This window comes from Pipra filicauda, unplaced genomic scaffold, assembly GCF_003945595.2.
Source record: "Pipra filicauda isolate LSUMZ 115617 unplaced genomic scaffold, ASM394559v2 scaffold193_size2426894_pilon, whole genome shotgun sequence".
NCBI lineage: Eukaryota > Metazoa > Chordata > Aves > Passeriformes > Pipridae > Pipra > Pipra filicauda.
The window spans coordinates 604,291-629,659 of NW_024104302.1; the positions used below are offsets into that span (position 1 = coordinate 604,291).

General features: G+C 47.6%; 1 protein-coding gene and 1 long non-coding RNA gene across 6 annotated transcripts in view; one reads left to right on the forward strand and one right to left on the reverse strand.

The window, feature by feature from the left end:
• The window catches only part of TANC2 (tetratricopeptide repeat, ankyrin repeat and coiled-coil containing 2), a 235,032-nt gene that overhangs the window by 138,724 nt on the left and 70,939 nt on the right, over positions 1 to 25,369 (reverse strand). The window contains exons 4-5 of one of the 4 annotated variants that reach the window (XM_027745287.2): positions 11,103 to 11,174; positions 6,675 to 6,854 (exon numbers count right to left, since the gene is read on the reverse strand). In XM_027745287.2, coding sequence (XP_027601088.1) covers positions 6,675 to 6,854; positions 11,103 to 11,174 — 252 coding nt within the window. Of the gene's footprint in view, positions 1 to 138; positions 381 to 6,674; positions 6,855 to 11,102; positions 11,175 to 25,369 lie in introns of those variants that run through there. The other 3 variants (XM_039380377.1, XM_039380379.1, XM_039380378.1) reach the window with 3 other exon arrangements.
• LOC114000781 lies at positions 15,928 to 19,509 on the forward strand. Of its 2 annotated transcripts, none has more exons than XR_003545372.2 (3): positions 15,928 to 16,768; positions 18,154 to 18,218; positions 19,394 to 19,509. It is a non-coding gene; the product is annotated as an uncharacterized LOC114000781 (long non-coding RNA). The 2 variants fall into 2 exon arrangements; XR_005563208.1 differs by having other exon boundaries at positions 19,397 to 19,509.

The following is a 25,369-nucleotide window of genomic DNA, read 5'->3' on the forward strand; positions in this document are numbered from 1 at the left end:
CATCACCTCAGCATCACCTCAGCATCACCCCAGCATCACCTCAGCATCACCCCAGCATCACCTCAGCATCACCTCAGCATCACCCCAGCATCACCCCAGCATCACCCCAGCATCACCTCAGCATCACCCCAGCATCACCTCAGCATCACCCCAGCATCACCTCAGCATCTTCGGGGGGCCACGGAGCGGCTCCGGGAGGATTTTGGAGAAGCTCGTGGACACGGAGCCTTCCCCTCTTCGCCAAGTCCCCCGAGCTGCTTTAATTCCTTCCGGAACGCTGCAGCAAACGCAGCCTTTACGCCTCCCTCGGGGGGGAAAACGGAGGATTTCTACAGTTCCTTTCTATGGCGCAGCTTAATTTGCTGTTTTCCTAGAGCGAAGTGCTGAAGGAACAGGGAAATAAAGGAGGAGTGAGCGGTTCAGGGATGCTCTCCCGAACATTTCGGAGTAAGCCGGGGGGCTGGCGATGCAGCCCAGGACCGGAGCTGATGAATGGTGCAGTGCTGCTGTTGGCATGGCAACTAAGGGAAAAAAAGCAGCACCATATAAGGAGTTGTGACATGGATTCTGGGAGCAATTTATACTAAAAGGCTCTAAGCCCTCGGATGCTTTAAAGCTGCAGCAGCCCCTTCTTGGTGGGCACAGGTTTCATTGTTCACACTGAAGGAATGGGCACAAATCTCCCGACACACGGTCGTGTCCAGCCCGGACACGTCTGCACTGGGAGAGCTGTGCCAAAACACAGCCAAACAACATGATTTTGCAGCATGTTCAAATAACTAGAATTGAAATAACTGAAATTATTAATTAAGGGAAACGTACAGATGATAATAACGACCCAAATGAACGTCTGTGGTAACGAGGGTACCACCGAGCCCTCCCAGCCCCACGCAGGTGAGCAGCTCTGTCCACACAGAGTGAGGCTGAGATGAGCCAAACTGCAGCACCATCAGGTGGCTGAGAGCCTGAGTGGCACTGCCACCAACACTGATGCTGCCACTGCTCCCAGGGACAGGAAAACATCCCCAAAATAACCTGTAACCCAACTGCTGCTGGGCAAGGAAGGCTGGTGGTGCCCACAAAGCATCTCCAGGTACAGCAGAGCAGGGAAAGCCAACTCACACACAGCTGCCACAGCAAGCTGTGGGTAAGGCCAGGGTTTGTATTCCACGTACAGCATGGAGCAGGAAAACCACACTATTTTCCACAATCATCAGCAGCTTTTCACTTGACACACGTGCTCAAAGAGACAATGCACTGGGAGGGAGAGGATCAAACACCAACACAACACTGCAGGTCTGGAGCCCGTGCTCAGCAACTGGAATCTTAACATTTAGAAATCCTTCCCTTTGATGACTCTGTTTTATTTGAAAAAACACAGAAACTCAGAATGGCTTGGGTTGGAAGGAACCTTAAATCATCCAGTGCCACCCCCTGCCATGGGCAGGGACACCTTCCACTAGCCCAGGTTGCTCCAAGCCCTGTCCAACCTGGCCTTGGACACTTCCAGGGATCCAGGGGCAGCCACAGCTTCTCTGGGCAACCTGTGCCAGTCCCTCCTCACCCTCACATCACAGAATCATCATTAAGGCTGGAAAAGTCCTTTAAGATCATCAAATCCAACCATCTATGCAGCACCACCAGCACGTTCCAACACTGAACCACGTCCTCAAGTGCCACATCCACACATCTTCTGAACACCTCCAGGAGTGGTGACTCCACCACTTCCCACATGTGCCAGCCCAGTTGGTTTCCCCCCAGCACTCCCACCCCTGGAGCTGGGCCTCAGCATCCCTCCCGCTCCCACCCAGCTGAGCTGGTGCATCACTTTGGAGAGAGAGAGAGAGAACAAGTGGTCCCAGGGGCTGCAATCATTAATCCGGGCCTGTCAGCACTAAACAAGAAACAATTAAAAGTTTTCAAGCAGACAGAGCTCAGCTTTTTAATCCCACAATTACAACCAGCAGCGAGAATATCAAACCATTTGCTGAAGGTGCAGAGAAGGGGGGTGTGACAATCCTCATGGCTACTCCCAAGAGATGCAAGGGTATCCCAAGGGGGGTGGGGAGGTGACAAGATCCCAGCACTCCACGTGACAGGGGGGATGGTGGCCCAGGGGATGTTGTCTGTGGGGACTGGGAGGTGTTGAGAACCACGACGGTGGGTCCTTACTGGTGTCACTGGGCAGAGCAAATCTCCATCCTGCTCTGCCCTGATCTGAAGGATCCAGTGAAAGAATACACATTCTCTTCAGCAAAGAGGCTGCTGTTAACTGCCTGAACACACCTAGGAATATTCCTACTCACTTCTGTGAAGTTCCCACATTCCCAAAGCACAAGGGAAGAACGTTCTCAAAGCAGAGGGTTTGCCATGAAACCAGTTCCCCGGGCCCATGTCTTTGAAGACACGGGAGCAGCTGATTCCCAGTGGATACAGGAGGGATGAGAATCCAACCCGAAGCATCTAGGCCAGATTTTTGTTAGAAAAACACCATTTCTTTCCTAAATTTCCTGCTAATATTCCCCCCTCCTCCCTCTGAGCACACACACGTGCTCTTTCTAAGAGAATCCTAACGCTTGCAGTCTGTCATTCAACGGGGAAAAAAATAGCAAGAGCCAAGTACAGGGATGAATAAAATTATCCCCGCGCATATAAATGTGCAATATGTAAATGAACACTCCTTCCTGAGCAGGAGGAGGAGGAGTGGGGTGCGGCACAGGGCTTTGTGTGAGCCCTCTGCACGTGCTGGGTTCCACAGGAACAGGAGAAACCGTGAGGAGCCGAGTTTTTTCAGCCCAATATCTCATTTATTAACCTAACAGGAGTATTTTGGCACCGATTCATGAAAGCACTTAGAGACATTCATCCCTAAGCACCCCTCCTGGAAAGCAATCCCTGTCCTCCAGGCAGGTACACAGCATTATTTTCAATGCAGCCATGGCTTTGAGGAAGCAATAACACACTTTTCATGTATGGGAGCACATTTAACCCCATTGTTTCGAAAGCAGTTGCTCTCTGTGCAACAAACACGGCAACTTTTAAGTGCTAATTTTCTCCCAGACAACAAACAAAATGGTGTCTTCACTTACTTATCCTGGGCTGGGGGGGTGGGGGTTTTGCTTTCTTTTTATTATGTGTTTTTCACATTACACTTGCTAATAAAGCCACCGTTGTAAAAAAAAAAAAATATTGAACAACAGAAATTGAGGTTAAATGTGCTGATTTTAAATATGTTCTCAGCCAGTGCTAAACAAGAGGTGACACAGGCAGGAGAGGAGAGCTGATTACTTATGCTGACTATTACTTCACCCCTCAGAGCCACAATGACCTGAGTTTTCTTAATCACCAGACTATTCAGCAGAGTGGAAATTGCACCCACATGGAATATTTATCACCCTCTGAATCCAGCCAAGTCTCCATACCCAGCAAACCCAGATACCAACATGTGAGTGACCTCAGCTCCTCTGGACAGAAAACCAACACCCGTGGAAAGTGTTCCTGTGGCTTTTTACCAAACCCAGACATTTTAACTGCTTTAACTTCTTGGATGGAAAGCTGACTCGGTTACCAATCAGCCAGGTTAAGAACTTTAAAAGTGTATATTATCATAGAATCATGGAATGGTTTGGGTTGGAAGGGAGCTTAAAGATCATCCAGTGCCACCCCCTGCCGTGGGCAGGGACACCTTCCACCAGACCAGGTTGCTCCAAGCCCCGTCCAACCTGGCCTTGGACACTTCCAGGGATCCAGGGGCAGCCACAGCTTCTCTGGGCAACCTGTGCCAGGGCCTCCCCACCCTCCCAGGGAACAATTCCTTCCTTATATCTAACCTAAATTTCCCCTTTTCCAGTTTTAACTCATTCCCGCTTATCCTGTCATTATAGTTCCTGAGGAAGCCCTGTCTGGCTTCTCTGTATCCCCTTCAGATTCTGTCAGGCTGCTGCAAATATCTGGTAAATGGTCTCAGGAATTAAAGCTTTAGGGAAAAAAAAATAATGTAAGAGACAATGAAGATTTTTATGCAGCAAACAGTCCCATCCTCTCCCCAGCCCCTCTGCAGATATGGAATTATGACAGGAATGGGGCAGTGCCACACAAAAGTCTGGAAGGAGCAAACAGCATGAAAAGCCCCTACAATTGGATAATTTCTCAACAATTTTCCATGCTCTGAAGGTCCCTTTGAAAAATCCATGTGGCAACTGTCAGGCAGACAAAAGCCTCTCTTTGTAACTTCAGTCTCCCAGAATCACCCTCATCCCTTCTCCGACAGAAATCACTGCTCTTATTGTGTAGGATTAACCACTGGGCAGCAGAATGAGACACAGGAGAGGAGGAAACCACCAGAGAATCACAGAAACACGGAATATCCGGAGCTGGAAGGGACCCACAAGGATCCTGACAGCCAGTGAGCCTGTGAGCCTGTGCATTCACTGTTCAGCTCCTGGTGCCTGATTTTTATCTGAAAGCTCCCCCAGTCACATGAAGATTTTTGAATCAAGTTGCTTATCAATCCTGCCAGGTTTGGAGTGTGCTGTGATAGCATTTACCAGGCTGCTGTAAAATCAGGGAGGGTTATTGGGTGAAACTGGGGAGAAACACATCAAAAAATAGATCAAGCTGTGAAGTTGTCTTCACAAATCTAATATTAACTCCTAATTTTCTTTATTTTTTTTCTATCATGCTGGTATATTGATGAATAAAACTGAGGAGGGTCTTTATATAAACTGGCAGTCAACGTCCCCTAGCAAAAAATAACCCCCCAACTTTTTATCTGTTGATAAATGTCATTCCCCAGCCACCTTGTCCAACGGCATGAAGTTGTGTCAGGGGAGGGTTGGGATGGATCTCAGGGAAAGGTCCTTCCCCCAGAGGGTGGTTGGCACTGCCCAGGCTCCCCAGGGCAGTGGGCACGGCCCCAAGGCTGCCAGAGCTCCAGGAGGGTTTGGACAATGCTCTGAGGGACAGGGGGGGATTGTTGGGGAGTCTGTGCAGGGCCAGGGGTTGGATCAATGATTCATTGTGGGTCCTTTCCAACTCAGGATACTCTATGATTCTTTCTGCTGCTGAGGGATATTTCTGCTTTCTAAATCTCTCAGATTAGTAGTAAATAAGAGACAGACCATAAGGAATAGTTGAGGAAACGTGATAAATACTCTGAATAACAAAGAGCAGAAGTGCTGCTTTCCCCGCTCCTTTCCACGTCACCCTATGAAAGCAAACAAATTCCTATCATGACTGCAGAAGGGTGGAAAATAAACTCCTTCCTTTTACAATATCAACAGCAAATTAAACTAATAATTTTAAAAATCTACTCCACCAATGCAGGGAAACACCCCCTGAATTCCAAGTGCACGGGGAGCTCTGCCGGAGTCATCGAGACCTGGACGTGCAGAGCATGAGCAGGGGTTTGGCTGGTACAGGCCTGGGTGCAGCTGGAACAGGGGATTTCAAACAGATGGAAAAGGGAAAGTATGCAAGCAGGAGACAGATGGAGTCACCTTCCCAATGCATATCCAGTGGAGTTTCGTGTGTGACCCCAAAATGGAGCTCTGAACAAAAGTGGGAGCCTGCACTTTTCTTCTCTTGCTTCTGGGCAATAACAGTTCTCAGCATTTTATGGACACCATCCTGGTTTGTCCCCAACCTTTCCAGGCCTACATCTCGCAGCATGTCATTCCCAAATCTCCCTGACAGAGGAATGTTTCACCAGGTGAACACCTGCAGCTCTATCCTACCCCACGGGAGGGTGAGCACAGGCTCCAGGGAGCTGCCCAACCCCTGAGGTTTGGAGGAATCCTCATCCCTCTCCTTGAATTACCACCTGCAAAAGCCACTGCTGGAATTCCAGGTCTTTTGAGGAACTACTGGGATGCTCCAAAGAGCTGCCCTGCCCAATCATGGAATTGTGACTGTCACAACTCAGAATCTCTCCCTCTTGTTCCCAATTTCTCCTTTCAACAGAGAGCAGGGAAAACAAAAGGCACCACGTGTATCAGAGCTCCCTTGTAGGTCAGATTATAGACAGTAAAAATGCTTTTTGGAGGTTTCCCTCAGTACAAGCACAGGACACTGGCTGCTTTTTCTTAAAGGTGGGCACAGAGTGGGGTCAGATTTTAGGCAAAACACAAGTTTTTCAAACTGTTACCAGTAGAAACACTTTTTTTCAGGCTTTTATATGGATGTTGAACTCCAAGTGCTTTTGAAAATCCAACTACTTCACCATCTCTAGGTGTTCAAACCACAATCCCAGCAAATCAGATAAACAAAACAGTTTAAAAATATGCATGAATTACCAAAAAAAAAAGTCACTTTGCTGTAGAAGTTTATCATTTTTCTGATGTGCTCTTGGCATTCAAAATTTAAGCATCGAGTTCTTTGAAATTACTGTAACACTTCCCCTGTGCAAAAACCACAACACAAAGCTGAACTAAAACACACCGAGAAATTTCTCAGAAAAACTAAGAGAACATTTGTAAACCAGAGAGATCTTTTTTCAGAACAGAAAGATTTCTCTGTCGGCACGAAATCCAATCCATCCCTGGGTTTGACCAAAGCAGCTGCTTTAACAAACGAGGGAATGACTTGGACACAGAAGCCCTTCAAAGCCTTTTTTCTTACAGATTTTTGCACCAATGGACCTTAAAAGCCCCAGTGAAGTTTATTAAAGTCCTTACCAGTTAACTTCTTCACAGGTTGGAGCCGAACACTGATAGACTGATGTGTGAGTAAGGGGGAGGATGGAAGGGAGCGGGACATGCCCTCCATAATCCGAATGTGCTGCATACCTTCGGTCACTGGGAGAGGAGGAATTGCGTAGTCGGGTTCAAAAGCACAGTCGTTCTCTGTGGAGGTGCCTGGAGGGGAGAGAAAAACCAAAATGAACAGGTTAGAAAGAGAGCAAGGGAGAGGATCCTGCTTTGTCATTCCAAGACAGGCACTGGCACGGGGGGAGCCCCGCTCGCCCGTGCTCCTCCTGAACAGTGTTGACACCTCCCTTAAAGAAATTGCACTTTGGAACAGCATCTCCGCACCCCTCTCTACAAGATGAACAGCAGAACCATGAAGAATTTCTTTCAATATTCTTAATTTGTCTGTCAGAGTCTGAGAGTCGCCAGTTTCCAACACAGCGATTGTCACCAAACTGGTGGTTTTTAGATTGTGGGTTTCTAATAAAAGACTCTTCCAGTTGAACTGAATTTCAACATGAGGATCTTTAGCCCCCCAAAATTCCCAACCCCCAAATAAAATGGACGAACAAAAGCCTCCAACAACAAGCACCAGCTCCAACTCTCCCCAGAGACACACAAAGCCCGTGTGGGGGTCGCATCACTGAAGATCCACATGTAAGACACAAAATAACACACAAACAAGTGGAGATAGAACAATAAAAGCACATATTGCTAATTGGTGCAATCAATATTAATGACAAATGAAGGGCAGGTGCTCCAGATCAGCAAGAGTCAGGAGCCAGAAGGTTCCTCCCATTAGCTGCAGATATGGAAACCTCGGGGTCAAGGACACCTGGATCTCCACCTCTCGTCAGTAAGATGAACCACCTAACCCAGACTACTCATAATTCGTCTGCAAAACCAACCTGAAACTGTTAACATGAATATTTCATCACTAATAATGTGAGAAGGCCACATTTCTGCCACACTGTTACGAGATGGATTTTGGCTTTTAGTGCCCGCTGATGTTTTCCCTCCATAAAGATGTTCCTTATTGGATTTCCACTGGATAGCTGTGCTGTTCTCAATGGCTAGTGAGAATATGTTTACAAGAGAAAATGTAACTGCTGGACAGAAGAGGAGACAGACAAAAGTGGGGAGAAGACAAAAGGGCAGTGCCTCAAACACATGGTGCTCCAGAGGAGACAATGGACTCGCTGCATTCCCGATATCCAAAGGACAACGTGAACAATCCAACATATTGTTGGAAAAACCCACATGGAAATAACTGCCAAAAATCTTGGACTGGTTCCTGAAGGGTTCTGGGAGGTTGAAGCACCAGTGGCTGAGATCCATCCATTCCAGATGCCAACTTTCAGGAACATCTCTCGGCGGTTTTGTACCATCCTTTACGGGAAACGCGAACAAGCACTAACACCCTTCACACACACACTGCTTTTGACAGTTCCAAACACAGCTCTCACCCTCTGCTCTCTGAACCCTCTCAGATGCCACGAGCTGAACCTGCTGCTGACTCTGCCAGCCCGGTCAGGCTCCCTGGGAGCTCCAGGGAAGACAAACCACCACTGCTGCCAAAACCGGCGCCAACAAAACCAGCCTACAGAGGGTTTTCAAAATGCATTTGTTGGCACCAGGCATGAAAAAAAAACATTTGCCACCACTGATTTTGATTCTTAAAAACAGTCTGAATTGTCTCAGGCCTGATTTTAGGGAACAATAAACCAGGGGCATCTCCTGCAGCTCAAGGTCTGGGAAAGACCTCCAAGTCCATGTGTTTTACTGGTTATTATGGTGTAAGCTCCCAGTGTCTTTCATCAATCTGCCTAAAATCAAGGGCAGTATTTTATACAGAAATAAAGGAATTATTGGTAAAGTGTTCAGTAGCATTTCCCCTCTTAAAATTCAAATGCTTTACAACAAAACAGCGAACTCGCAAAACTCCCACAAGGTACCACTTTCATTCACAGATGTCAAAATTTCTCTCACCCCTTGGAAGAGTAAATGAACACACACACAAGGTCACTGAAACAGTCTGAAATTTGTTTTGGTAAGAAAGAACATTGGGTTTAACAAACCCTGGAATTAGGGATCATTCATGGCTGAACTGGAACTTGGACAGTTTGCTTACGGAATATACTTAAATAGAATGTTCCTGCAAAGTGCATATTTGAACTAATTAACTATTTCTTGGAGTTTTACAAGATAATCACAGAACTGTTCAGGTTGGAAAAGACCTTTAAGACCATCAAGTCCAACCATCAACCAGCACCACCACCATGTTCACCACAAAACTGTGTCAAGTCCCACACCCGCACATTTTTCAAACACTTCCAGGGATGGTGACTCCACTGCTTCCCTGGTCAGCCTGTGCCAGGGCTGGACAACCCTTTCCAGGAGAAAAATGTTCTTAATATTCATCCTAAACTCCCCTGGCACAACTTGAGGCTGTTTCCTCTTGTCCTGCCAACGAAGCTTTGCAGACACTGTGACACTTAGAGTATCGTGTGGCCAACGTGGGAGGTGGAAGAACAAGAAGACAACTGCCCCATTTCAGCTGGATGCTTCACACAAGGATAATAAACCCTCTTAAACCCACCAGCATGAAAAATACCCGTTAACACGTGCAGACAGATTGCAAGTGATGGGGACAGAGCAGGGCAAAGTTAAAAGATAATATTTTATGGAGCAAGGAGACTCCTTCCACACTGCAGAAAGTCTGCATCTACAACTGCACCCACTGATGCAAAGGGAAACATTTAGCTCAGAAGCTTGTTTCTCCAAGAAGTTGGAAGCTTTTTTGACCTTTTCCCCTTTTTTCCCCTCTTATGGTGACACTCCTTGCTAGTTCCTGCAGTTCCTTGACCCACTGAACAGGAACAGGTTGGTGATTCTTGGACAAGGATTTGCAACAAATCCCCACATCCTCTGCCCAAACTCGCCCCTTTCCCACGGCAGGGAAGATCCTGAATATCCAGGCTGAAAGGGAACCTGAGAGAGCAGAGTGTGTGCAAGGAGTGTTGGAGGCAGCTCCCAGCAGCAACTCAGCTGCTCTGCTCCATAACAAGAAACCACGTGGGCCAGACACAGGGAAGGACATCCCAGGGAGCCACGGCAGAGGAAGGCTCAGCTTCCAGCAGGAACACAACAGCAACTTTATGGGAGCTCAGAATACGTGGGGAAGAGCAATATCAGGGTTCATTCTGCACCCTGAAACACAGCTCCTTGTACGCAGGTGGCCACAGGGTTTGCGCAGCTACAAAGTCCCTGGCTCCTTCCTCATTTTATTTTCACTCTATTTTAAAAGCAGGAAATTCAAAATAACGAATTTAAAACCAGTAATTAAAAGATCCTATGTGAGCAGAGCAGCTGACACCTCACAGGGCCTCAGGGTTTTTTTAACTCCCCAGTTCTGATCGTAGCTTCACTCACTCATTTTGCCCGGGCACTACTGGAATACTGCCAAAAAAGAACAATGCTCTGGAGAAAAGGCTTCCATAATAAGTCATTAGGACACCATGACAACAACAGGCTTGAACCTAAATGAAAGGAAAATTATTGCTGCGATCCCAAAGAGAAAGTAAGTCAATGCACGTAGCACCTACCAGAGCCCTGCTTCCCAAAAATGCTGCTCAGCCTCAAAGCCATGTGAAAATCCAGCATTTGCACAATCCTCACAAATGAGAAAATGCTTAAAACTAAGTAAAGCTGTTTCAAAGGACACCTAAGCCAGCAGAGATCTAAGAGCTGGTGCTGTCAGGGACAGAAATCCCCATTACATGGCTTTGTGTGCTGTTAACCACCAAACCTACTCTGAGGGATGGATACTCGACAAAGAGTTTGTACAACTGTTATTTCAGTAATATAAATCCTATTTTTAGTACTGTCTTCCTCAGACCTTTTGCCCTGTTCCTGCAGGATGAAGGAAAGCAAAGCTGGAGATGTAACACGGGGTTGCTCAGCCCCCAGGCAGGTACACACAGGTCCTTCTCCATCCCATCCCGGGGTTTGGAGAGGGATGATCCGGTTATGGAGAACCTGCCGGGTTCCCACTTTGCCATCGGGGGGAAGGCGAGTGGAAACTTGGAAACTAAGCGTTGGTTTGGGCTGGTAAGAGCTGAAGAACTCCAGCAGCACCAGCTCCAGCGTGTAACTCCCCAGCTGGAATACGGAGACACCGCGCTCTGGAGTGCGGACTCTGCAGGTCCACCCGTGCCGAGCCAGGAGGAATTCGGGTAAACCCCTTCAACCACACAAAGGCTGTCTGGGTTTGGGAATGCCAGCACGTTTGGGGGCAACAACAGCGGGTACAAAGCCCTCCAGATCACACAGTTTTACGAGAAACACAACACGTGGGAGGCACCGACGGCGAACACACGAGACGAGTCCCCGAGGCAGAAGAACACTCAGGTTTACCTTGCCCAGCTCGGCTCTGACGGGAGTCTACACTTGCCTGTCTTCGGTCTGGTGGCTCCTCGTTCCCTCCATCTGCATGAGAACCAAAACAGCACAAGTAGAACATCATAGTGGACAGGTCAGGCAGATGCAACTTTTCCTTGAGTCCCATCACCTATCTCAAGGGGGAGGAGGGCAGGACAAAAGGTCCCTCTGGCAGACTGGAACCGGGGAAAGCGCCGCCCGGCTCTGCTGCTCCTTCCAGCTTCTCCCCAGCTCACTGCACGTGGAATCCGTGAGGCCCTCGGGATAGGAGGAGGATTTTAATTGCTCCTACTGACCCCCCGGGACATTTGAATGAAATAAGAACCAAATTGTGCATCTTCTCAACAAAAATTGTGCGTCTTCAACGAGCTCCTCCACTCTGGACCATTATCTCAAAGTATAAAAATATTGAGCATTGGAATAAATAATTGAACTATGAAATTTGAAACTGTGTCCCTCTAAAATTATTTGTCAGCTAAAAGCTGGGAAGGCTGGGAAGAACAAAGTCACTGGTTACATCCTCTCAAAACTCTTTAGGGAAAGCAGCTACAGTTCACAAATCCCAAATCCATCTGGATAAATGCAGAGTGGGACCTTGTGTACAATATTATACAATTAATTAACAGGCTGCTCTTCATTGATCAACTGACCAGATTAGAAACAATAGATTCACCCATCAATACAGATGCTCGAGTTCATGGGATTTCTGGCAGCTGGGAGCACAAAGAAGCCCAGCTCTGCACAGTGGGAAGCAGCAAACCCAGGGGTTTCAAGTGCAGGATGTATTTCAGTGGTTCTTACCCCTTAGGGCAGGGGAAGGGGAAGCTTTTGGAACCTTTAAAAATAGTTTTGATATAAATGAATTCTTAAATAGCTGTTTAAAACCTCAACAGTTGGGTTTAGCACTGAAACTTTCCGATGCTACTAAAAGCAGCTGCACTCTGATATATTTATAACTCTGGATATCTCTAAAGAAGTTATTTGTTGGAGGGTCCTGCTGTGCCATAAAGTAATTTATCAACTCCTATTACATGGGAGTTCTGTCTGGCTTAAAGGGAAGTTGTGAATTGCAGCACAAGAGCAGAACTGATACGGGGACCAAAAATTTCAGTCTACTCCCACCCCCATCCCCCCCCCAAAAAAGTAGGATCTCAGCCCAGGCTGGAGGAGGTTTTTTGTTTCCTCTTCCCTTCCCAGCCCTCAGTTTCCCTGAAGCCCTGCTCAGGCACCTTGAACAGGTGCCAGCAAGGCCATTTTCTGTCACCTTTGCATCTTTCCCTGCTGACAAAGCAGCTGCACGTGAAGGTCACTCAGCTACAGCAACCCCGAGTATCAATTTATACCAACTGCTCCCTCCCCCATAAGGCATCGACTGCCAGGTGTCAGGGGGGCCACAGGCCAGGACACCTCCCCTGCTCCCTTTTCCATTCTGGATGTGACACTGCAACCACCACTGCAAGTGGGATGTGTCCCACAGGAGCTTTTATTAGCCTGGAGAGACCCTCTTGGGATTAGCTGCACTGAGCCTTCCTACAGAGAGCAGCACTGGCAGAGCCCTGTCTCTGGATCTGCACTGGTAACACCCAGCACTGGTTTGGACAGTGCCATGCACAGAGGTCACATCACCATCATCACCATCATCCTCATCACTAAATGCCCACAGCTGCAAACTCCCATGGTCAACCTCTAAGCCGTGGAGAAAACAAAAACCTCTGAGCTCCGAACACAAATCCAAATGCAAAATAATTAAAAGGACTGAACGCTGCAAAATAAGACAAAGTCCCAACATTAAAATCAGGAGTAAAACCCTGTATTTGTCCAAAGCCACCTGATCATCAGCAAAAGACAAACTTCATCCCTGAAAGCTCCCCCCATCCCTGGAAGTGTCCAAGGCCAGGTTGGACGGGGCTTGGAGCAACCTGGGCTAGTGGAAGGTGTCCCTGCCCATGGCAGGGGGTGGAATGGGATAAGCTTTAAGGTCCCTTCCAACCCAACCCAGTCTGGGATCTCTGATGATTCTGTGAATCAATCTCTTTGATCACCTGGAGAGGAAACACTTCTCCTGTACCATCACCTGGGTGTGTCAAACCCAGCCCTGAGAACTGGCCAAGGCAGAGGCCTGGGGGCACCAGACACGGGGTACAACAGGGAACCCCCTTCCAAACCTCCCAGAGCAGAACCAAGACATCTCACTCCTCCCCTATTTGACCTGAGAAAACCAAATGAGCCAACACAGAGGAACCCAAAGGAGATGGGGATGAGAAGATCATCCAACCCTTTGTAGCGCAAGACGACGGCACACACTCATCCTTGCTGGTCTGCAATTTTCCCGGGATAAACATGATTTTTCCTTGCAGAATAGTGGTTTATTCAACTTCCACGTGGGATCCGGGCCAGGAATAACAGAGTGGAAGGTGGGTTTGGGCAGCAGCTGCTCCCCAATGTGCTCCAACACTCAATTGGTGGGACAGAGAATGGTGACAATGCTCTGCCAAAGCCATCGGGGTGGGGAAGAGGAGGAGGAGCTGCTCAGGAGCCAGAGTCTGGGACAGATCTCAGCAAGTTACACCATGTACGAAGGGGGAGAGAAAGCTCACAGCAAATTAACTTCCAGAACGAATTTAGGAGGGTGGGAAAGGTAAAAATAAACCAGATGACTCAGCAGATATTAAATCTTCAGTCGACTCACGGGCGCTGCTGCATCTGGTGTGGCTGCAGCAGAGGAGGAGTTTGGGGGAAACCCAGCCCTGGGGGGCTCATCCTCATCCAGTGGCTTCTAAGGAATATTTTAAGAACTCCCCCAGCCAGTGTGTAGCTCTCCTTGTGACAGAGATCCAGCAGTGCAGGTTGGGCAAACCCAGGGGTTCATTGTAACCCAGGTAAGGCTGGTTTGGGAAGCCCTTTGCCCTCTGCCCATGGACCACCAACCCTCCCACCTGCCCTGCCCTGCCCATGCAAGTAAAACCAGTGGAAAACACGGAGCATCCTGCAGCAGATCCAGGCAGGAGGGGTCCTCCAGGGCAGGAAAGAGGAAATGAAAATACTTGGAATAAAATATGAAAAAAATACAAACAAATCAATGCCAGGGAGTGGAGAAGCCTGGCACCTGCAGAATTAACAAGTATGGTGAGAGGCACAGAGGCTGCAGGACAGGAAGGAACAGCCACGGTTGAGAGCTGAACAACTGAACTATTTAATTTTTTTCCTCTCTTTGCTACAAATCAGAACGTTGAGCACACTCAGCTCCTGGCAGTGGAGGATCAAGGTTACCAGGGAACAACAGCACACATAATTAAGGAGTTATCTTCAAGCAGATGCAAAAAAAAGGGGAAATTACTGTTGCTAAGGGAATATTAATTCTCACGTTTTTCAACCTCTCAAGTGCTCGAATTTACAGTGTTGATAAAGTCCATCTCTGTGTGCACATCAGGGCTCTGTCACTCCAACAACACTCCCAGTTATTTTATTTATGCACGATTTTCGGCAGTTGTTAGTATTTGCATCAGCAATAACTATTATTTATAGACATGACCTACTATCTGGACAACACTTTGGGGACAGTATCACTCGTGGAGTTCAATCAACTCAGTTGCTGTAACGATTGTGAACGGGGTGAAACACCAGAGTTATCGACAACCCCCCCTCATGCAACAGCTAAAAGAGGTCACCAGCAGCAAATCATTGCTGTGAAATCATTGCTGGAGAACACAGCTGTCTGTGTTAATTTAAAATAAAGATCAGAACAGACCCTGGTTAAGGAGCTTCTACAGAAGTTGTAATGAGAAACAGAAAACAGATATTCTTCACAAATGCCACAAGGGAAGTGAATAATATAGTAAATATTATATAGTAAATAGTAAATACTGATTCAGTAATCTATATTCTCTTGCACCTTGCCAGGAGAGGCAGGAAAACTTCTGTGATGTTTTGGTTTTTTTTAAAATCTCAGTTTTAAGTCCATTAAGACTCACACATTATTTTAATTTCCAAAAGATGCTGTCTCATCAGTGTCCAGCATTCCTGCAGCTGGGATGTTGGAACCTGGGGTCAGAAACCCAAAGAGTGCCTGGTTCTGTGGCAAGCACAGAGTAAACAGTCATGGCTATTAACCCTTTCCCTCAGTTCCAGAGGTTAAGGAAGCTCAAGGATCATGGTTAGCCACAGGTTCAGCAGAGCAGCCTCTCCTACTGTAACCAGGTCTTAGGAATGCTCCTGCTTCCCCTTCTCCCCCATCCCCATCCCACAGTCCACTAAAACCAGTGACACAAAAAACCCTCCCAATACACACAACAACCGGATTCTTTGAACGGGAAAAGCCAATCCCAAGGGTTTCAGCATTCCTAAACAAAACCACTGCACAAAACACCGCGTGGCCACCAGCACGAGGGGGCTGCCAACAGGAGCCAGACCCCTCTGCACCAGCACATCTGACCCCAGCAAACCCCACAGCACTCCAATGTGATGTCAGCAAACCCCACAGCACTCCAGTGTGATCCCAACAAACCCCACAGCCCCTCCAATATGATGTCAGCAAACCCCACAGCCCCTCCAATGTGATGTCAGCAAACCCCACAGCACTCCAGTGTGATCCCAACAAACCCCACAGCCCCTCCAATGTGATGTCAGCAAACCCCACAGCACTCCAATGTGATGTCAGCAAACCCCACAGCCCCTCCAATGTGATGTCAGCAAACCCCACAGCCCCTCCAATGTGATGTCAGCAAACCCCACAGCACTCCAATGTGATGTCAGCAAACCCCACAGCCCCTCCAATGTGATATCAGCAAACCCCACAGCACTCCAGTGTGATCCCAACAAACCCCACAGCACTCCCATGTGATGTCAGCAAACCCCAAAGCACTCCAATGTGATCCCAACAAACCCCACAGCCCCTCCAATGTGATCCCAACAAACCCCACAGTCCCTCCAATGTGATATCAGCAATTCCCACAGCCCCTCCAGTGTGATCCCAGCAAACCCCACAGCTCCTCCAGCAGCACTTCCTGCCAGGTTAAAGTCAAACACAACAAGTTATACATAAATTCAAGTGGCAGCAGCCCAGTATTCCTGGTTTCCTATTTCACTTCCAACCCACCCCGTGACTAAACGTCTCCCCAGACCCCTGATGTGACAAGGCAGTTTTGAAGGCAGATAATCCGAGGTGGGTGAGGCTGCTCCAGCACGCCGGGAAATCCGCAGCGGAGCTGGCAGAGCTCCACTGGAAGAGCTGATCAATAGTTTAAATCCATATCGGATCAAAAAGGCAGAGGAGACTCACGCAAAGCCAGTCCAGCCGTTATTTCGGGCTCCGAGCCCAGCCCAGCCCGGCATCCCTGCGGAACGTGTGCCCGGCACGGCGGCTCCCGACTGCCATCGTGCCCCCCAGAGCACAAACACGGGGAAAATGAACCCCCAAACCAAACAAATCCAACCACCCCGGGGGTGGGAGCCCGCTGGGATGATCCCGGAGCTGCCGCAGCCGCCGCTGGCTCCGACCCCGGAGCCGCCGCAGCGATGCCGGCGTAGGACAGGGAGCTGCAAATCCCAGCGTTCCCGATGGATTCCAGCCTGGAATGACACGATGGATTCCAGCCTGGTGAGGAATGACACGTGCCAAACGATCCGCCCGCTGCTCCTCCGCGGTGAGCCGTGCCTGGAAAGGGGCAAAGTTGGAGAGGGGGGCCCGGTCTGGGACTGGAAAGGGTTATTTTGATCAAAAATCCTTCCAGATTGTTTAGTTCGTGAGGGGGTTTTCTGCCTCAGAAAACAAATATTAAAATTATTATCACGCTCAAATTAATTCTCATAACGGAATAATAGGACTACTATTATTTTTGTTGTTGCTGTTGTTGTTATAAAATTACTATTGTGGTAAAAATTGGTGTTATAATTTAAAAATAGCATTATTATTAAAATCAGTGTTATGGTTAAAATTAGTATGATACAAGTTATTATGATAATAGAAATCATTAAGTACTGCATTAAATTATTAATGCACCTACCCCTGCTAAAATAACTCCCTGGTGGGAGTGTTGAGGTGAAGGGGGGGTTGGGGATAGTTGTGGGTATTGAAGGTGGAAGATTTTTTTCTGATGGAACTATAGGACAGACCTGGGTTATTAATCACTGTATCATTAAAATCCAGCTCCTCAACCACTTTTCAACCCTTAGCACAGATTCACTGGGGTTGGAAAAGGCCCCCAAGTCCACCCTGTGCCTGACAGAAGTCACAGGAATGTTTCCCTAAGTATAATACTGCATTTATTAATTGCTGATCCACGGGCCATCAAGAGACTTTCTTCCTTTTTTTGCAAACAACCTGCCAGTATTTCAAAGGCTGTGTTTTGAAATACTTCGGCTAAATTGGAAAATTAATGTACATTTAATTCGGATCAGGGTTTTAGCTCATTATGTGGTAAATACGGTCCCAGTGGCCACCAGAGCAGTGAGCAAATGCAGAGTCAGCACTGCCACGGGTAGGGACTGACTTCAGCTGAGTCCATGGCTTGAAAACAACTTGGAATATCATAAAATGCTCAACATTATGAACAGATACTGCTGAGCCCTGGCTTTAGCAGGTCTGATGGAGAGCAGGATCCTGGGGTCATTCCCATGTTGTTAACACCCCCAAAGACCAGGACACAAGTGCTCCTTAGCCCATTATTGCTTAGCAAACTACATGACAGGTTTTATCCATAGCTATAAAAATCTATGTGCACTTTATACTTGGGGTACTTTAAAATGCCATTAATAAGTATCTTAGCTAAATTTATAAACAAAGGGCAGCTCCCCTTAGTGCCCACATCTATCCCAGCTCAGTAAGGAGTGATCTCCAGAGGAAAAAAAATCCTTCTACACAGGAGATGGAAAACACAGCCAGAGATAAGACATTTATTTCAGATAAAATATCTGCTTTGCTATCAAACCAGAGAGGCTGACAACTCACCCCGAGCACCATTTGTCAAAACATTATTACTGCACCATTTTGCATTTTACTTCTAACTTTTAGCTTTGTTCTGACAAGCAGATGAAGACCTTTTGTTCCCAAACCATGAGACAACCAGAAGATAAATGAGGTTAAGAGGTAATGAGGTATGTGGCCTCCACAGACTCTTCACCTGGATCTCTTCTGCTCCGAATTTTTCTCCCTTTAAAGCAACCTGCACCACCACCACTGCCCGTTGGGGCAACTTCCCCAAGCCCACGGGGTCATTCCCGAGTGACAGGCTCTTCATTAGCAAAGCAGCATTATGTCATACAGCAAAAATGCAACTGTGACCTGAGGAACACACCTTGGGAGCCAAACTTCAGCACCTGCAGCGCTGATCTGATACACCAGCATTTGCAGTTTGGACACACTGAGGGTTATCTTACAAGAAACTTTGTTAAAGATGCCCAAAATTCAGTGTTTGGGAAGAAGCAGCCAGCTGGAGAAGTCCCCCTGAAGTGTTTAACACTGGGACAGTGCCAGCCCTGCTCCAGCACAGAGATGGGACCATTCCTTTGTAGAAACATGGAATCACTGAGGTTGGAAAAGCCCTCCTGAGATCATCCAGTCCAACCATCCCTCAGCACTGCCAAGGCCACGCTGACCCATGTCCCCAAGTGCCACATCCACAGGGTTTTTAAATCCCTCCAGGGATGGGGACTCCACCCCTGCCCTGGGCAGCTGTGCCAGGGCTGGACAACCCCCTGGGTGAAGAAGTTTTCCCTAATATCCAACCTAAACCTCCCCTGGCACAACTTGAGGGCGTTTCTTCTTGTCCTGCTGCTTATTCCCTGGGAGAAGAGACCACCAGCTCCCCCCTCCTGTCAGGGAGCTGCAGAGAGAGAGAAGGTCCCCCCTGAGCCTCCTTTTCTCCAGGTTTTTCCCTTCACCTTCCCTGCTCTCCAAAGTACAGCTTCCCACTCCCAGCTGTGACTATCCCTGTGTCACCTCAACCACGGTGACGTGGAAAACCATCCTCACAAGTGCCTGGAGGAACAGAAAACCCCTTTCCCAGACACCCTGTGCTCACCCACCTCCCATGGACCTCTCCAGCTGCCCCCACACCCTCGTGGGCTCTCTCCCACTCTGCCCAAAAGTGCCTCAGGATTTCTCCAGCTCATAATAAACCTGCCTCAGACACAATTTCCATGGGGGGAAACAGAACTTGCATTATCCTTATTCCCTAACACATCATCCAAAGCTAAAAGTTAAGCAGAAAGGCATGAAAACAAACAAGTTGTCATTGACACTGAAGCACAAATTGTTTCTTTTCTGGCAGCAGAACAGAATGTCATCCTGGTCCTTGGGAAGACGTGGTCTCCTCTACTCTGGGATAAGGAGAACTCAGTGCCAAATTGGGTTAGCCCAGAATTAAATCTGGCAACACAAACAGAACGAGTTTTGAGGTGTTTCATCTTCCAATCCGAAGAGATATAATAATAATAAATATGTATGAGTGGGGAAAAGAGGTAGGAAAAGATAAAAATAACCAGAATATTTCCAAATATCAAGGAACAACTCTACAGACAGTCCAGTTGCTCATTTTTTAAACCTCATTCCAAGGTGGGAAAACCCTTTGTTCTGTATGGGAGAGCTCTGGGGGGGAAGTGGAAGTGTGTTGGTGACGAGGGAAGGGGATGAGAGAAGGAGGCTCAGCCGTGACTGACTCCTGAATTCCCTCCCTGTCATCACTGACTCCACTTGCTGTCACTCTCCATCTGTAAATTATAAAATACTTGTAGGCTCTAATAGGGCTGTCTGAGACCTTCAGCAACCACAAGCATTTCCAGCTTAAAATAAAACCCATGACAGATATACTAATTATTCCAACTGACTCACTATGTTAAAATGTCATTAACTAAAATCAATTAACACTCTATATCCCATATTATTTTCTTAACCGCTACCACGACTCAAATTTTGCCTTTGCATTTGTGTGTGTCCCTCTAATTGGAAGTTCAAATGGCATTTTTAGAACAGCTTAGTGGTCATCTCTCCTAAAATTAGTTGAGAAAATTGGTACAAGTGACTGAAGCTCAAAATAGTCGAGGCTGCTGCCAGCACTCAGCGATCCCTGCACAGCGACGGAACGGGAACAGGGAGAGGGGTTTGTCAGGGACTCAAAGTCCTATTGCAGAAGAAAAAGGCTCTGAAATCCCCCAAGCCCATAAGTGATATATTGAAAATATCATTTTGGCCTTGGTTGGACCCATAGGAATCCAAAGGCCCATCCAAGGTCTTCCCCTGGGAATTCCCCAGAGCACCAAACCCCTCGGAGCAGGGGATGCTCCCCTCGTGTTGCTGGGGATGAAGGGCAGAGAGTGCAGGGGCAAAGCCAAGCCAGTGGGCACAGGTGTGGGCATGGGAATGCTGCACAGGACATGGGCACACCCTGCTGCTGCCTCTGGGATGAGTCTGTCCCACCTCCCTTGGAAAGGAGGTCGTGGCGAGGCGAGGGTCGGTCTCTTCTCCCAGGGAACAAGGGACAGGATAAGGGGAAACAGCCTCGAGTTCTGCCAGGGGAGCTTCAGGTTGGATAACAGGGAAAATTCCTTCACTCCAAGAGTGGTCAAGCTCTGGCACGGGCTGCCCAGGCCAGGGGTGGAGTCACCCTCCCTGGAAGGGCTCAAACCATGAGCCAACGTGGCACTGGGCGCTGTGGTTCCGTGGGCACAGCGGGATTCGGTCAAAGGTTGGGCCTTGATGATCTTGGAGGTCTTTTCCAATGATTCTATCAAACCACAAGCACAGCCTACCAAAATCCCAAGTGAAATATTCCAAGGACTTGCAAAGGTTTAAGTTAACCCTGGTTTTAGAACTTAAACCTTTTTTTCTCGTATAACCCCAGCACACCCTATTTTAGAGTCACAGCTGCTATGGCCAGTGTGTCCTTCCTACACCTCCAATTAGCTTCACAGCTACCAAAACATTAATTTTGCCACACAAAACTGAGGAGTCAGTGCTGCTGATGCTCCTCAAGTGATTTTTCCAAGCTCTAGGAGTAAATTCTGTGACAGTCAGCAATGGTGTCCAGGCACGAGTCCCTCCTTCCACCTGTGGACCAACCACAACTCTTCACCTGCCCAAGGTATTTAATTCAATTATCTTGGTCAACCCTACTGATTTATCTATGACTTATGCAGGACACTGATTTTTGGCAGAGCATTCCAGCACATCTGGAGCAGGATTTGGCACCATTAAGGGAGATCTTCCAGTTTTACACGTGCACGAGATAATCACTGTGGTGGTGTCCCCTGCTGGGACAGGCTGGTCTAAAACTCTTCTCACTCTCCAACAGTAATCATAGAATCATGGAGTATTTAGCACTGGAAGGGACCTGAAAGCCATCTAGTAAATGATGAGGGTTTTAGTACTGAAAAAAGTCATTTACCTACAGTCTGAGTCTGAATTAGCCAGTGCAATGACAGCCAGATAACTAAGGGGGGAAAAAAATCCCATGTGAAAGCCTTTTATTTCCCAGCATTTCATTGTTTTCTCCCAGATGTAACAGTGGGTATTATTTCCATCAGCAGCTCGTGCTGCATTCTGCACTCTCATACTGCAGTGGAATTAACTCTCCCATCCCATCTCCAGTAAAAACAAGCACTATTCATGTTTTTAGAAACACATCAGTACTTTTTATCAAAGTTATTTCAACCCAAAGCAACCAAAATCCTTCTTCCAGTCTGTTATCTCCTGGAATCCAGATCACTAAATGTCAGAAGTTGTACTTAAACACAACAGTAGGAATAATGCAACCCAAACATCCTCGGGAATCATCACTCTCCTGTGGCTCCAAATGCCATGGAAAAACCTTCCCTAACTGACTTTATTTTAGTTAGAGTAAGGGCAGTGACTAAAGCATCAATTTGAAAGTAAGAAGTAAAGCATTTTTGATAATATAGGTAATGAATTGTCCTTCTGATTTTGATTCAAATTGCTGGGAAAAGTTTCACTTCGATAACAAAGGCACTTCAGTTATCCATGCAGAAATGTATGTACAGTCACAATTTATGGCCTTTGATCATAAATATCACTTGTTTTCCTACTCTGGGCAATTAGACAGGAAGATATAAAGAGAAGTTAACAGTTCTACTTAGTTGGAAGAATGAGTAATTACTTGAAAAAACGATTTCCCAGACACTCCTCAAGCTGCAGCAGCAGCACTGGAGATCACACAACGTTCACAACCACTCACAGCCAGGGCTTTAAAGGAATACTGAAGGAATTCAACAGGAAAAACAATACAGGAATTTGCAGTGTCACTTTGCACCATCATTGATTTCCATCCATGAGACCATTCCTCGATATTCCTCCATGAATTTTAGGTGACACTTCCCCAACCCCACACAGTCCAAAGCTACACAGCAAGTGCTGCACCACGATGAAAGGCTCGTCCCAGGTATGGAAAAATCCTGAATTTAGGCAGGAACAACACAAGAGGGTCTAAAGAAGGCAAAGGAGGGAGAGTAAAGCATTAGTGCATCATCTCTTGGTTACTAGAGTGGACTCCCCATCCCTGGAAGTGTCCAAGGTCAGGTTGGACAGGGCTTGGAGCAACCTGGGCTAGTGGAAGGTGTCCTTGCCCATAGCAGGGTGTGGAATGAGATGAGCTTTGAGGTCCCTTCCCACCCAAACCATTCCATAGAATCACAGAATCAGCTGGGTTGGAAGGGATCTCTGAGATCATCAAGTCCAACCCTTGATCCAACCCCGCTGTGGTTCCCAGCCCGTGGCACTGATGCCACATCCAGTCTGTCCTTAAACACCTCCAGGGATGGAGAATCCACCCCTTCCCTGGGCAGCCCATTCCAATGGCTGAGCACCCTCTCTGCAAAGAAATTCTTTCTAATCTCCAACCTAACCCTCCCCTGGCACAGCTGCAGACCCAGCCCTCTTGTCTTGCTGATGGTTGCCTGGGAAAAGAGACCAACCCCCCCCGGCTCCCCCCTCCTGTCAGGGAGTTGCAGAGAGTGAGGAGGTCTCCCCTGAGCCTCCTCTTCTCCAGGCTGAGCCCCCCCAGCTCCCTCAGCCTCTCCTCACAGCACTTGTGCTCCAGTCCCTTCCCCAGCCTCGTTGCTCTTCCCTGGACCTGCTCCAGGACCTCAATGTCCTTCCTGAACTGAAGGGCCCAGAGCTGGACACAGCACTCCAGGTGCTCCCTGGTTCCCAGGAGGAGCCCTGCCCATGCCAGGGATGCCCCATCCCTGGCTCTGCAGCACCAGCCTGAGCCGCCGCCGCGCCGGGCGCAGATCACAGACTGCTCTGCAGAGCCCAGGCATAAATCTCACTAATTAATACAATTACAGAAGCTCTTTATAGTAATTTTTTTTTGATTTATCAACCAGGAGGCACAATCAATCCAGTCCTAGTGCATTACCCGTGATGGCTTCTAAATATTTTTTGCCAATTAAAACGATGTCGAGGATTACTCACATCCTGGAAGGTAAGAAACACTCCCTTCTCCTCCATCATTTCTAAGGGAGAGGGAAATAGTCACAGACAAGGACAAAGAGGTGCTGGAGTGAAAGAAAACAATTTCAGAAATAAAGAACTTCTCTCGCATCAATATTCCAGCAGATTCTGCTTCGTAAACGCTCCATTTGAAAGGGAATTTTGTGAAGTAAGAGACCTGTTCTTCAAAGAAATGCAAGTCATGGAGCACAGATCAATACCCAGCCTGTCCTCTGACACAAGGGGAAGTTTACCCTGGTCATATAATGCCATTAATGGGCACAGAAACAAAAAATCTCTTCCTGGTTAGAGAGAACATAAAAAACCCCTACAAATAAATATTCTTAGGGAGAGAGAAAATGACATCAGAAACAATTAAGAAAGTTATTTATATGGGCAATAATCAATAGCTTAAATGCAAATAATTTCAAAATGAGTGAAAGTAAAAAAATAAATGCCTTAAGGCAAAAAGCTGATACTTTGGGGGGGGTGCCCGGGGGGAGGAGGAGAAAAAAAATCATTTAAAAATTGGTGAAAGCACTTGGTTTTCACATCTCTGTTGCTTCTCAGCACCACAGAAGCAGCTGACAACAGCAGATGGCACAAAATTCAAACCCAGAATCTGTCATGAACATCCAAGGCCTGGTGGGTCCTGAGTCCCACAGACCAGGGAGTTCTCAGGCTCATTCAACTCATTAAAATGTACAGGTTTGCCCACGTGGGCCTCAATCTTGCTAACACTGTTGCTTTCACACACTGAAGTTGGTTATCTGGGACTTCCCACTCCCAGCAGGAACAGAAGATCCTCATCCAAAACTGGAGATGAGCTCCTGTGGGTAAAACCACCCCTGTGTCTCGGTGGCTGCTGCAGAAACTCCTCAGGTTTCTTCTCTCCCAGCTTCACAGTTACAGGCAGGACCTGGCAGGGAAGGAGTGCTAATCCAAGGATTCTATCTGGCAGAACTTCATCAGGTGAAGTCATTTCCATTTTCTCCTCCCAGTGATCTCCACACACTCACAAGCACAGGGGGACACGGAGACCCCTCGGTGCCACAGCAGAGCAGGGATGGCAGAGCACAGTCCCAGCTCACCCACCAAGAACAACTCAAAATAGGATCGAGCCTGGCCAAGAAAACCCACTTTCTGTGCTAAAAGTGAGATTAAACTCAAGTGGGGTCATGGGTGGTGGTCCCTCCGCAGACCCTCCCACCTCGGTGTGCTGCACACCTCGCCTCATTTTCTGGCTGACCTCTTATTTCTTTGATTTATTTCTCTACCCTCACCAGCTTTAAGGACTATGAGGGTTACAGGGGGTCATTTTTCACCAGAATAACTTTGCTGCCAAGTTCTGTAGCCACTCCCCTTGCCCAGGTACCTCCGTGCTCCCCAGCCCCGCTGTGGAACTGAGCCGAGCCCACCTGGAAAGGCATCAACACCCCCCCCAAACCAACAGTTTGGTGTTCAAACTACATCAAGACCACGTGGACAGTGCTCATGGTGGGATTGCTGAAGTGTCCTGTGCAGGGCCAGTCCCATCCAGCTCAGGGTATTCCATGATTTTAGGATATGTGTTGATTTATACCATTAAATGCATCTGTAATCGTGCTGTGCCCCGGCTCAACAGTGACTTCACACTCCCTTCCTCTGCCTCTGCTCTCACCACTTAATCAGCTGTTCTGCCTCCTCCCTCCTGCTGCCCCCACTACCTGGATGAGCTGGAAATTATCTGCTAAAAAAAGTTGTGTATACATATCTTTGTTTTTGCTTGGCAATTGCAATTTGAGACTGTCGAGCATTTAAT